Source organism: Zophobas morio, unplaced genomic scaffold (assembly GCF_036711695.1).
Source record: "Zophobas morio isolate AGI-343-1 ecotype UQ-CSIRO unplaced genomic scaffold, CSIRO_AGI_Zmor_V1 ptg000012l, whole genome shotgun sequence".
Classification (NCBI taxonomy): Eukaryota; Metazoa; Arthropoda; class Insecta; order Coleoptera; family Tenebrionidae; genus Zophobas; species Zophobas morio.
Window position 1 is genome coordinate 2,087,600 of NW_026972117.1, and position 14,010 is coordinate 2,101,609.

Genomic DNA, 14,010 nt, shown 5'->3' on the forward strand with positions numbered 1-14,010 from the left:
TATCTCAATTGTGATGAATTTTTCATTCGGTCTCACACCGAGGGGCCAGAGCTTAACTGCAAAATTCTTATTTTTCTATAAGAAATTACCATCTGAAACACGTTCTTAAAAAATTATGTTCAAACAAAACTATAATTAACAAGTAAAAAGGAAACCAAAAATTATCTCAATTGTGATGAGTTTCATATGGTAATTTCTTGTAGAGAAATGAGGATTTTGTAACGAAACTCCACCCGTCAGCTCACAGTCATCAGAATTGAGAAGGGGTGGGTGGGCGGGGCTTATATTTAGTCCGTTTTTTCTTAATACACGAAGTTTTCTTTTTCCAACAAGAAACTGAAAACACGTTTAATTATCCTGTTGTTGAAAGAAAACTCTATATATTAAAAAAAAAAAAACAAAAATTAAGCCCTGCCCACCCGCCCGATCTCAATTGTGATTAATTTTTCATTCATTGTTAAACCGTAGGGCGGAGCTTAAGTGCAAAATTCTTATTTTTCTATAAGAAATTACCATCTGAAACACGTTTTAAGTTTCTTGTAGTGCAAAAACTCCTTATATTAAGAAAAAAATAATTTTACCGTTGAATGTTATCGACGATTTTTGAAGCATTTCGACCTCTAGAATTTATTTTTGAGAAAATTCGTACCTTTTTCAGGAATCACCAAGTGCATTTTTTTTAATAATTTAAAAATTTGGACACTAAAACTGATACATAGTATTTTATGTTTTACAATTATCCTTCCCTCGCGCTCAAGACGAATAGAAAAAAAATCATCACAATTGAGACAATTCTTAACAAATGCCTTCTTTTTACAACAAGAAACTTTAACAATATCACATTTGAGATGGGGGTGGGTGAGCGGGGGTTATCTACAATTAACCTGTTTTTTTCTTAGTATACGTACTTTTCTTTCCCGACAGGAAACTGAAAACAAGTTTAAAATGGTTTAAAACGGTAATTTTTATACAGAAATGTGGATTTCGCAATTAAGCTCCGCCTCTCAATCTGACAACGAATGAAAAATTCATCATAATTGAGATGCGAGCGGGTGTAGATAGTTTTCAACACGATGACTTAAGAGCATGTTTCACATGGTAATTTCTTGTGGAAAAATAATGATTTTTACAATTAAGCTCCGCCCCACGACGGATAGAAAAAAATCATCACAATTAAGAGAGGGTGGGTGGGCGGGGCTTGTATTTTGTATGTTATTTCTTAATATACGGGGCCTTCTTTTGGGAACAAAAAACTGAAAACATGTTCAAAATGTTCTACATTTTCGTTAAGCTCCGCCCCTCGGTCTGACGACCAATGAAAAATTCATCACAAGTAAGATTGGGACTGGTGGGTGGGGCTTAATCTTTGACTTTCTTTCTTAATATTTTTGCACAGTAAATGCGTAGTCTACAACTTCCAAAATTATATTTTCTAATCAGTTGATTGACAGGCAGATTTGCACCTTATTCCCGATATTTTCTGGTAATCTGATAGCGCTTAAGACGCTCTCTTAGTATAGGAGCGCGGTCAAAATCGATACACAACAGAGTATAAAATATCAAACTACAACGAATTTGACAGTTCGCGTCAACCCAACTCCAAGATTCTCCACTAATCACCCGCATTTGTGTATTAAGGAAAAATCCATGCCCCACTTTAAGTCATCAATGCCATCACCTTTCTAATCACCCATTGATTACGCTTAATGTACATTCATTTTCAGATCCACATTTTTTTAGACCGCCATCTGAAGCGTCAAAGCGCATCTCCTGCCCGATCAAGCAACTCCTCGCAACTAATTTATTTCGTCTCGCCTCCAACCATCTGCATCTCAAATCCAACACAAACAATAACAATAAACACGCTTAATCTCTGAACTTTAACACCGTAAACCTCGACTTAGTTCGGTCGAGCTAACCGCAGAATGTGGAACAAAATCGCAATAACCTTGTTAGTCCTGACCAAATTAAAACAGGTGCATTGTATCGACGATTGTTCATCGCTAAGAACCTGCCAGCAGTGCATGCATGCACCATCGTGCGGCTGGTACCTTCAGTATCGGGTAAGTAGCAACCAAATATAAATGTCCTCGATGAATCCAGACCCGTTGAGCAGTCGGTCAACGGTTCCGGGTGCTTCAAAAAGGACCGCCTGGACCTGGAACGAAGGGACGCAACCAAGGGCTACGTCCACCCTCCTAAAAGCAGCTTGTACGTCATAAGCAGTCGAGGGAATGAGGAGTTCGCGCCTCAGGCAGTCTTCCTGAATTTGAGACTAGGTAAACGGGAGCGCCTTTTCGAAATTTCTGGAAGCCCATTTCTCGTTTCAGGCGAGACTTTCGCCTTTCCCATAACCTTCAAACCGCAGCGCCCATCGTGGGGCAAACGGGCCGTCGAACTCCAACACAACTACCACAAACCCAGGATAAAGCTGGCGTTTTTCAGCGACTGCGGTGGTCAACACGAAGAGGCGATCGAAACCAGCAAGTGTGACAACGTCGAGGTAAAAGTCAAAACGATGTGATTTTTTGTCCACGCTTGTTTCTAGTTTGGTAAATCCGTGGAGTTTGTGGTCAAAGTCCAGCAAGTGGTTTGCGCGAAACGTCAACCCGAGAAGATCAAAACGGTAGAGATCAGCGCTGCCCCCAGTGGTGCCACCTTCCGGCTGAATTTGTACGTCCACTGCAACTGTCCTTGCGAGATGGAAGGCACGAAGGGCAATCCGGAACTACCCGAAGAAGTTCCGGGGTGTCGCGGCAGGGGCGAGTTCGTGTGCGGGGTGTGCTATTGCAACGAGGGGTGGGCGGGGGACAGTTGCGAAATTAACACGACGAACGTTATGACGTGATCAATAAATCAGTAGAAAACTATTGGTGTAGTTCCATGAAAACTCCCCCTCGTTCCGTCTGTCTGTCTGTCTAAATTTGAAATTGCACAAATTGCTCTGAAATGCACTCCGAAATAACCTTCGACGAATTTTTCTTTTCCAAAATCGCGGCGCCATAAACCCTCTGATGGCCCCTAAAATGCTAATGCGCTTTATCGCTTTTCAAAATTCTATTACAGCGAATAAAAGTTATATGGGCCATATTTTTCGAGTGCCTACCTTACAGGTTATTACGTGCCTTGATTTAGCTATAATAAATTCGGTTTTACAGCTTAAATCCGGCATCTAGCCGAAATTACAAGCAATAACTCGGTCCTAATATCTCCAAATTAATTATCCCGGCCGTCGAACGTCCTAAATCACCGAAAATGCGCGCGGGTTATTCTAAACGTTGATAATTTTCCAAAACATATTCCCGCTTTTTTATGGATCAATAAAGAAAAAAGTGTAAACACGTTATTTCGGTACGAAAGCGTTCGTTCGAAATAATGAATTATGGTCACAATTCCGGTAATATCCGGTCCTGGAGTCGACGGCGGTGGTTTGTTCACATCATTAAATATTCATAAAAGGACAATAAAATTTCTCTCGGAACTTTCCTGTGAAATTTTTAAGCGCCGCGCTGAAATGTCCATTAGCGATTTCGGCGATAAACGGGGCATTAGGAATGCGAGAGAATGTTTTGTTTTAAAGATAAATACGAAGGTGATCGTTTTGATTTATGCCGGGGGAGCGAAATATTGCCTGTATACTCTCATAATGAACCAATAAATTTCACATGAAGCTCAATCGCATTGCCTGCTGCTTTAATTAATAATTGAAGTTTTACGGTGGAAACATAAATGAGGCGATTTAAACAGGTGTCGTTTTAATTAATTACAACGTTGAGGTTGTATCTTGAGGTATGTTTATTTCCCGCTCCTCGGGCTGGAATTTAATTAGTACGTATTTCATAAATTGAATTGATAATGGCATGAGATGCACGCAGGCGGAACGAACGAATCACATTTTTTCAACTATCCCATTGTGAGATATTGATTGAGTAACGACACTGTTTTTTCGTCCCCCGACGAGAAAACTACTAAAAAGTGGCTCGATTTGCCGCCGAGATTAAAAAACGAAAACTTCGCGTGCTCGTTCCGTTTACTAAAATTTATTATTGCATGTTGAAATTATTGAATAAAAAGTTCAAAATCTCGCTACGTACTTAATTCGAATTAAAATTCAACCCCTACGATCGACTTGTAGTTCGCTTGCAGCTTTTCCGTTTCAACTTTTAACGAGTACGGAGGGTCGAGAAATGAAACTCAAAGGAATACTGCTGCAGTCGTAGATAAAAGTAAAAAGTTCCGGTGGCTTCGGCCAACTACTTGCAAGGATTCTTATTAAATCCTTAATTCCTTGTAGTCCTTTTAATCCAGCAGACAGTAAACGCCGCAATCCAGACACTGAATAAACAAAACTGGGAAAGTCGATGCTAACAAGAAAAAGCTCGTAGTGCTTATTTCATCCATACGCCACCACCAGTACAAGCGAATTTGGTCTCTAGTCAGACGTTTTAGTAAACATTTCTTTTCGTTTCAAAAGAAATCTTTTTTCAAAACCAAAATATCATGATTGCAAATTTTCTTCTAAGCTTTGTTTTCAAAAGTGTATATTGTTCCCTAAAAAAAATTTGTTTTTCGAATATGTGGCAAAATTTTAATAACTCTGACGACTTAGCAACAATAAACAATTTCTTATTTCAATTTGGTGAAACTTCAGAAATTATTTCTTCCAAATGTAATCGAATAGGCAGATTTGAACCCACTCGTGCTGCCCCACGCCCGATGAGGGTTAACCTAGAAAATGGTGAGCAAGTGGTAAAGCTTTTACGCGGGATAAGGAAAAATCGTAATATCATTAATGAAAATCAAATTTATAAAAATATTAGAGTGTCACTGGACAAAACACCAAAACAACGTAGTTACTACAAGAAAATCAGACAAGAATTACAAGAAAGAAAAAATGGGGGTGAGGAAGGTCTTATTATAAAATATATAAGGGGAATTCCGCGTGTTATGGTAGCGAACAAACGTTCCAATGACAGAGATTCAAATAATTTAAACAAGTAAGGCCCAACTTTTCTATATCACTATATTACCAAAATGTGCGTAGTATAAGAAATAAATCAAATGAATTTTTTAATGCCACGTTAGATTTAAGTTATGACATCATCGCCATATCTGAGACTTGGTTATGTAGTTCTATCTCAAATTCTGAAATTGTTTCTTCTCACCTATATAATATCTTTAGAAACGATCGTAATTATCAAGAGTTAAATATATCTAGAGGTGGTGGTGTCCTTTTAGCACTGCGATCTCACATAATTGCCGAAGTTGTTGACTTATCTCAATTACGTAATAGTATAGACATAATTGAAATTATAGGATGTAAATGTTGGCTTAAAAATTCGATATTTTATGTATTTGTTGTATATTTCTCAAGAACTCCAACATGTGATGATTTGATGGTATTTTGTAACTTTTTTGAGGAGTTTTTCAACAAAGAAGATAATATTTTGATCTTAGGAGACTTTAACATCCCCCAATTTATTCAAAATAATGACAATATCTTGGTACATACCCTCAATAATTTTTGTAGTTTTATGAATTTTATTCAATATAATTGTGTGAAAAACGCCTCAAATTACTGGATCTTGTATTTTCCAATGTCCATTGTCGGGTTGAACATGATTGCAGTCCTGTGGTTGCGGAAGACACCCATCACTCGGCTCTTTCGATTTTGATTGACTTCACTGTTGACAACTTTAGTAACTTCCCTTCCACTAGACCAAATGGTGTAAAACTGTACAATTTTAAGAGAGCTGATTATCCTTCTTTATATCAGGAATTATTAAATATAGATTGGTCCTTTCTAAATAATTGTGTTGATGTCGATAGTATGGTAGCTCAATTTTATAACGCCCTATATCATATTTTTGATAAGCATGTCCCAATTTATCCAAATAAATTCAATAAGATTCAGTTTCCGCCATGGTTCAATTCTGTGATTATCAATAACATTAAATTAAAAGGTTATTATCATAATAAATATAAGCAAACTAATGATAGCTCCTATTACGTCAAATTTAAACATTATCGTACTATTACTAAAAATCAAATATCTCTAGCTTATAAAGAATATCTGAATTCCATTCAAAATAATCTATCCCAGGACCCAAAAAAATTCTGGTCGTATGTAAAATCAATAAAAGGTCAAACACGCATACCCGGAAAAATGACTTTTAATAACGTTTCTTTAAATTCTCCAGAAGACATCGTCAACGCATTTACCACATTTTTTCAGTCGTCCTATGTTTGTTCTCAGAATTCAACAGATTTTCCAGTGCCTTCGTCTGATTATCTTTCTTTATCTATATCCAGTATTACTCACAATGACGTTTTAGTTGCTTTAAATAAAATCAAAAATTCTTTTACTGCTGGGCCTGACCAAATCCCAGGTTTTGTGATACATGATTGTAAAAATATTTTTGTTCAACCTTTATTAGCAATTTTTAATGTTGCCCTTACTACTGGTACATTCCCAAAAAAGTGGAAGACCTCTAAAGTCACACCAATCTTCAAATCAGGTAATAATGCTGAAATAGATAAATACCGTCCTATATCAATAATAAATAACTTTTCAAAAGTTTTTGAAGTTGTTCTGTATTCGTTTATCTATCCTCATGTTCGAAAATATATCTCTCCGCAGCAGCATGGATTTGTTGATGGGCGCTCAACGATAACCAATTTAGCTTGTTTTTCCCAATTTCTGACAGAAGCTATTGATAATGGGTATCAAGTAGACGTCATTTATACAGATTTTGCGAAAGCTTTTGATCGCCTTGATCACTTAATGTTATTATCTAAACTTCAGGTATATGGTCTCTGTGGCAATATTTTCAATTTACTTCACTCATATTTATCAGACAGATCGCAATATGTTTTTTATAATGGTCACTCTTCTCATATCTACGATGTCACATCAGGAGTTCCACAAGGAGCTAATCTTGGTCCGCTACTTTTCATTTTATTTGTGAATGATTTGCCTACCATTTTCAAGAGTCAGTCATTAATATACGCGGATGATGCTAAAATATATCACATTATTAGAACAACTGAGGATGCACATCAGCTTCAAAGTGATATGAATCAATTCAACAATTGGTGTTCCTTAAATAAAATTACCCTGAATGTCACTAAATGTAAAGTCATATCATTTACTCGTAAGAAAACATTACACAAATTTGATTATTCAGTAAATAATGAAATCATACCTCGATGTAATGTCATAAAAGATCTGGGAATCACATTTGATTCAGAACTTACATTTCAATGCCATATCAACAATATTGTTGCACGTTCGTTTTCTTTACTTGGGTTTATAATAAGGACATGTAAAAACTTCAATAATTTAAATACTATTAAGATATTATTCGAGGCATATGTTATCTCATGTCTGACGTATGGTTGTATAATTTGGAATCCATTATACCAATGCTACATAAATGTCATCGAGTCCATTCAAAGAAAATTCATGAAATACGTATGGTTTAGAAAATACGCTACTTATCCTGATAGAGGAATTGATAATGCTTTGCTGCTAAGTGAATTCAACATGTTATCATTAGTTAGCAGAAGAGAAGTTGCCATTACTTTATTTTTCTTTAAATTAATTCATTCAAGGATTGATTGTGCCGAGTTATTGGGAAAAATTTGCTTTCATGTTCCACGCTTAAATTGCAGAAGTGGTTTGCCTTTTTATGTACCTTTAGCTCGTACAAATATTTTAATGAAATCGCCTTTAAATATAATGTGTTTCCTTTTTAATAAGAACTTTAAGGCTTTGGATATCTTTTCACACAGTTTCAAACAATTCAAAACGAAGGTAATAGTTTTTTATTTTAATAGTAGTTAATTAAATTATTACACCTATTAGTTGTTGTTTCTACTAATTTGAATTTGTGTCAAATACTGTTTTTACTATTATTATTATTATTATTATTATTTAAAGTTGGTTTGTTATTTCTTTTGTTTTGTTATTCATTTATATATAAGCACACATTCTTTTATTTAACCTTCATGGAAAGTGTAGTTTATAGTTTCGGTTTTCTGTTTTTTTTTTTTGTCACACTCTAGAATAATATTAGGTTATTAGGTTATATTCATTCATTGCTCTGTAATTGGTTCGCTTGAACTGTTGGGCAATAAACTTATTATTATTATTATTATTATTATTATTATTAATAAAGACGTCGAAGAAATGAACTCATGAACCGGTCCAAAATCCATAATAACCCGAAAAAAGAGACAATTGGACGTCAAATAACCCAGTAACGGCGGATGGCCCGGATTTTATGGAACGTGACCCTCGATAATACTTTTTCACATAATATTCTGATAGGACGCAAGATTTAAAAATTATGGACGCTGCCCGCACGCTAGCCATAAACCCAATAGTGGCCATAACTTTTTTATTTTGATAGAGATATAAAAGTGATTTTCGAGAAGTGCGAGATATAACGAAGACACGAAGCCCGACTTCACGGTCCAGATTTAATTAATCCCCCTTATCCGACTGATTGCTCATTTAATTTAGTCGCGAGGGCGCAAAAAATCATTCTATTATCTCGAGACACAGCATGATTGATTAAAATTTTAAAACGGCTTGTTGGGGACCGCTCTATTTTTTAACGACCCACCTTGCAATAAGCCACTTTAACCTTTAACAAAATGTCCACGCCAAGTGGAAATTATAAAAAGCACTCGCTGAAAGCCTGTTATTTCGCTTTTCTTTGTTTGCTTTGACGGGAGTTATCTTCATCCGAGGAGATTCTGGGCGGTAGGATGGGAATTAATGGCTGTTGGTCGCCGCGAAAATCCGAAATTGATCGTTATTTGATGCAGTTAAATTGGATCCGAGTTAAACGGACGATATATTTGCATTTGGGGCGATTTAAAGTGGGATTAAGTGCAACCGGTGAGTGCACCGGTTCAGAATAGTGCAGCGATTAGGATAAATAAATCGCGGCTTAATGTTGCCGACACCTGTAACAGTAATTTGCGACAAAAGTGGAAAATAAATCCATAGTCAAAGCAGCTTGGACTGGTTAGAACCCTCTCCCCCTCTTACCTGCACGATTTCCAGGATATGTTGACATTTCTCCCTGACGTTGATGAAAGGACAACTAATTGATAACCTTAAAATGATAGGTAAATGTAGCGACACCAGGTCCAAATACTCCTTCGGGACGTCATTAACGGTATTCCCCACTAGATCCGAACACGCGCACCCGTTGGACGCGTTCTGCAACCTATGACCCATCCGATAGTGCTTGGGGCTGCCGACGCCGTCCAGCCACCCCTCGACCGTCTTCGATATCACGTCCAGGGCCACTTCCCGGATTTCGTTGTCGCGCGAACAGATCGGCATGCAAAACCGCGAGATCAGGTCCAGGTCGCGGAAGAGACCTTCGTAGTCGGATTCTACGTCGTGCGATCTACTTAGCTCGTTATTGTTATTTGATTTGTTAAATTCGGTTTGGACGAACATCGTTTTAAGGCAAATGAGTTAATCAAATCGGAAAAGAAAGACGCTGGGTCGAGTCGGATGGGGCTCCTGCGAGTAGGAACTGGCTAATACTAGGTAATACTGTAGATTTTGATTTGGGGGCGTCCGGGCGTGCAAGGGAGACCTGCGAACAAAAACAACAGTCAGCGAAATCGAACAGAAAACTTACTTGCTTAAATTAAGTAATTGTTTATGTACCGCTTCTTTCGAATCTTTGCCACTAGTTACAAAATGATCTTATTATATGGTCTTCCGGGATCCGGGAAGCCGTACCGGATTGTCCACTGCCTCCAGAACCTGTTCTGATAAGCTGGGGTTCATGGATTGAAGCGCCTATTTTGACATTTTTGAGGTCTAAAATTATAGTTGCGAATTTAAAATATCGCCACGTAACGTCGGTTTTGCTCCTTCGCAGGGTCCGAGAGCTCGACAATCGAATCACGGCCCTGGACCATTATCCACTTATCCCAAACTAGACTCACTACCGTCATTACGCAACATTAGCCGGTAATTATGTTTTGAAAATATTTCCCCGGAATATAACACTACAACGTCGCGCCAATTAAACCCAATCTCTCGCTTCCGAGAATCCCCGAAATGTGGTTACGTCGACTTGCATCAACAAATTTTTCGCCGTTTTATAAATGAAGCGCATTTTTATTCCCATAAGAATCCACGGCTTCACAAACGGCCGCTCATTTATCAAACGAATTAAACGATTTAATAAGAACACCGCGCCACATCCTACCTCCGAAGACATATTTTATGCCTTTCGTTTAATGATTGACTTAATAAGGCTTATTTAAAGTCGGCAATAATAATCAATCATTGTTATTATCATGAGCTCGTTACGCTGAAACGCTAAAAAGTGCAAATTGTGGCTTTGGATTTTTGTGTGCGTTTGGAGTAATTGCTTGTCGGTGTGATTGACAAGGTAGTAGCGTAATTGTGAGTTAATTACACTCGTGTTTTAATTAGCGTTACATGCTGGGTGGTATTTGTCGAAAAAATCCGTGTGAATGTGTGGCGGAGTGCTTTTGTGCTCTTTATTCAATTATGAAATACTCGAGAATAGAAAAATAACGGTCGCAGTGAAATTCTTGCAAGTATGCACACATATCTGGAAGCGCGCAGCGCAGTTATGATATAAGTGGACAGAATTCTTTAACCGTGTTTCCATCTCAGTAGTAATTTTTGCATTGAAAACGTTAGAAGAATGTTAACGAGTGATTTTTTACGAGACGTCATCGCATTTATGGTCAGCCGAATTCCGGTGATCGTTTCAAGACCCACACGAGCTCTTCCCCGAACTGATAACTCCAGCCGCCCCAGAAAGCGGCGGCATTCCAGGAAACAGTTCAATCGATCAGTGGCGCAGATTCCCGTCCGACATCAACTATGTTGCCGATTTGGGGGGAAACGGCCGAAATTAATTATTAAACTCTCGTCACAATGACAAATCATTCCGGAATTAAATCGACTTCTCGGCGTCGCGTCCCCCGCCCGAGCCGCCCCTGCCAAACTGGACGATTACGTTTTTATTTCCTTTCGATCGGCGCCGTAAATCCATCGCCATCTTTCCCTTGATAATTTCATTTTATCCGAGTGGCAATTTTCGCTCAAACTGGAACACTTTCTCCTATTTCCTTCCGAGTAATTTTTTCAATTATGTCCCATACATAAGCGCGATAATCGATTCTCGCTCCCAGGACGATTCGCCGGAAAAGTCGGGAATCGCTGGAGTGAGTTTGGGGGCGCTTTGTTTCGGGGGGAGGGGGTTGATTAATCCGGATTTTCACGACGGTTACAATTCGCCGTTGGAAAATTACGTGTTAAGTCGATATACTTGAAAAAACGAACTATTATTATGATTATTATCTTGAGGCTACTAAATACCTACGAAAAATCGTGGTAAGAAAGGCACCACACGGAAATGTTCCGCAACAAGACCGACTATTCAATCTAATGCTTTTCAAAGTTACGACTGTTTATTACTATTATTAGAAGAAAAACTACATTTCCTCATTATGCGAATACAATTATTCAAACTAAAAGACGGCTCGTTCTGTATCGTTAACTCGAATATGACCATCTTATATCACCTGTGAATAACTAGAATTAGCATTTGAGTCGTGGGTACGACTGCCGAGAGTAGTGTTAATCAAGCTTAATCAATTCCCACCTTGAAAAAAATACTGTTGTAGGTAAAAGTAACCTAATATTTCACTGCAGCAAATCAACTCGTTTGCATAAAACAAGATTTTGTTTTCTCCATTATTAACTTTGATTGCACTTTAATTTTGCTTTCCAGTCGTGAACTCTCTGGTATCGCACACCTTATACTTTGTACACATTTTTAGCCGCTTACAGTCACTAATTATACGGAGTTTCTGATAACGCCGAACTAATACCACAATTACACGGAAAACTGCTGTAACTAAGTGGTTTTTTCATTGTTCCTGATACATAATTTGCTTGGAAAAAACAAGTGGAACTAGCAGTTTTATCAGTTTGGTTTTTACGTTGACCGGACTAAAACTGAAAAATATGTCATCAGTACTGCTAAATATACTTATTCTGTATTTCAGTTAGCTGTAGCTTGATCGCGTTAAAACTGAACAAATAAAACATGTTCTAATCGAACATTGATACTGAAAAAGAACAATTTCAAGATTTAATCAAATTAAATTACGAAAAATTCTAGCTTTTTCGTCTATGAACCGGTTAGACCTGGTTTGACCAGACACATTTGACGTGATCAAATTGACCTGACCTGATCGGAAAAACCTGACTTGACCAGATAGATATGATTTCAGAGACAGACTCAATTTAAAAAGATAGACCTGAATTGACCAAACAGAACTAACTTGACCAGACAAATTTATCCTGACAAACCCAACCTGACCTGACTTAATTTAACTAATTCAAACTAATAATCCATCTATAGATCTTGTTGGATGTAAATTAAAACTTGGTTTTCAATCTCTCTCGGTTTTTGTAATATATTTTCCTTGTACTCCGTCTTTTGACGGTTTAAATGCTGTTTGTGATTTCTTTGAGGAAGAGTTAGTGAGTCTTAATAACATAATTCTAATAGGTGACTTCAATATTCCAAATTTTAATGACATCATCCCTAATAAAACAATTCTTCGTCTACAGACATTTGCACATTTTTTAAATTTAAATCAAATAAATAATATTTTCAATTCTAATAATAAATTGTTAGATTTAGCATTTTTGAATATTCAATGGGAAGTTAGCCACTTTGATAATCCAATGGTAATAGAAGACAAGTATCACCCAGCACTATCTTTAGTTTGCACCTTCTCAGTTGATAAACCGATTAATTTTCCACGCCATGGTAATGATAACCATAATATAAGTGCCTTTAACTTTCGTAAAGCTGACTTCATCTCTCTTTACAATGATATCCTATTAACTGATTGGTCATTATTATCAACTCTTTCTTCTGTAGATCTGATGGTTGATTGTTTTTATAATATCCTGTTCAATTTATTCCGTAAACATGTACCTGTCTTTCGGTCAAAAAAGCGGCATTACCCGCCATGGTTCAATAGGGAAATAATAAATAATATTAAATTTAAATTCCGATACCTTAAGAAATACAGAGCTTCAGGTCTACATTCTTATTTACTGAAATTTAAAGAAATTAGGTCCCTTTTAAAGAAGCAAATAAATACTGCTTATAAATTGTATATTAACAACATTCAAATTAACATACATCATGATCCTAAGCAATTCTGGGGTTACATTAATGCTAAAAAAGGTAAAACTAGAATTCCAGGCCAAATGTCATTTGGTATAAACAAGTTTGAAAATCCTATGGAAATAGTAAATGCCTTTAGTGATTTCTTTAGATCCACCTATACTGAATCTGATCCGCTTGATGAATATTATTTAGCTGATACTGTAAATTCTACCTCATGTGTTGTAAATATATTTAAGATCACGGAAGATGATATAATAAAAGCCATCACAAGATTGAAACCAGGTATGACATCAGGTTCAGATCAGATTCCAAGTTTCATAATTAAGGACTGTAAGTTTCAAATTGCTAAGCCACTCCTACTAATTTTTAATAAATCCCTTGAAACAGGAGTTTTTCCTAATAAATGGAAAGAATCTAAGATCTGTCCTGTCTGAAGTCCGGTGATGCATCTAAAATTGAAAATTATAGACCAATCTCCCTGCTTTCTAATTTTGCTAAAATTTTTGAATTAATCCTATATTCCCATATCTACCCCGAAGTGAAAAATTATATATCAAAGTATCAGCATGGTTTTTTAAATTATAGATCAACAACAACTAACCTCATAATGTTCTCACAATTTGTATCTGAAAGTTTGGAAAATCAATCACAAGTCGATGTCATCTATACGGATTTTACAAAGGCATTTGATCGTATTGACCACAATATTCTTCTTAAAAAACTTGTAAATTTTGGTTTCACTTGTAAATTATTAAACCTTTTTCGATCCTATCTTACTCTC

General features: G+C 36.8%; 2 protein-coding genes across 3 annotated transcripts in view; one reads left to right on the top strand and one right to left on the bottom strand.

Moving 5' to 3' along the window:
* The window catches only part of LOC135127564 (sestrin homolog), a 380,608-nt gene that overhangs the window by 337,864 nt on the left and 28,734 nt on the right, over positions 1-14,010 (bottom strand). For both annotated transcript variants that reach the window (XM_064054033.1, XM_064054034.1), the window contains exon 2: positions 9,062-9,623. In XM_064054033.1, coding sequence (XP_063910103.1) covers positions 9,062-9,481 — 420 coding nt within the window. In that variant the 5' untranslated portion in view covers positions 9,482-9,623. The remainder of the gene's footprint in view (positions 1-9,061; positions 9,624-14,010) is intronic.
* Positions 1,246-2,989, top strand: LOC135128269 (uncharacterized integrin beta-like protein C05D9.3). The gene is made up of 4 exons (XM_064055170.1): positions 1,246-2,063; positions 2,117-2,279; positions 2,331-2,503; positions 2,549-2,989. The coding sequence occupies exons 1-4, from the start codon at positions 1,926-1,928 to the stop codon at positions 2,846-2,848; spliced, it is 774 nt and encodes a 257-aa protein (XP_063911240.1). The 5' UTR covers positions 1,246-1,925; the 3' UTR covers positions 2,849-2,989.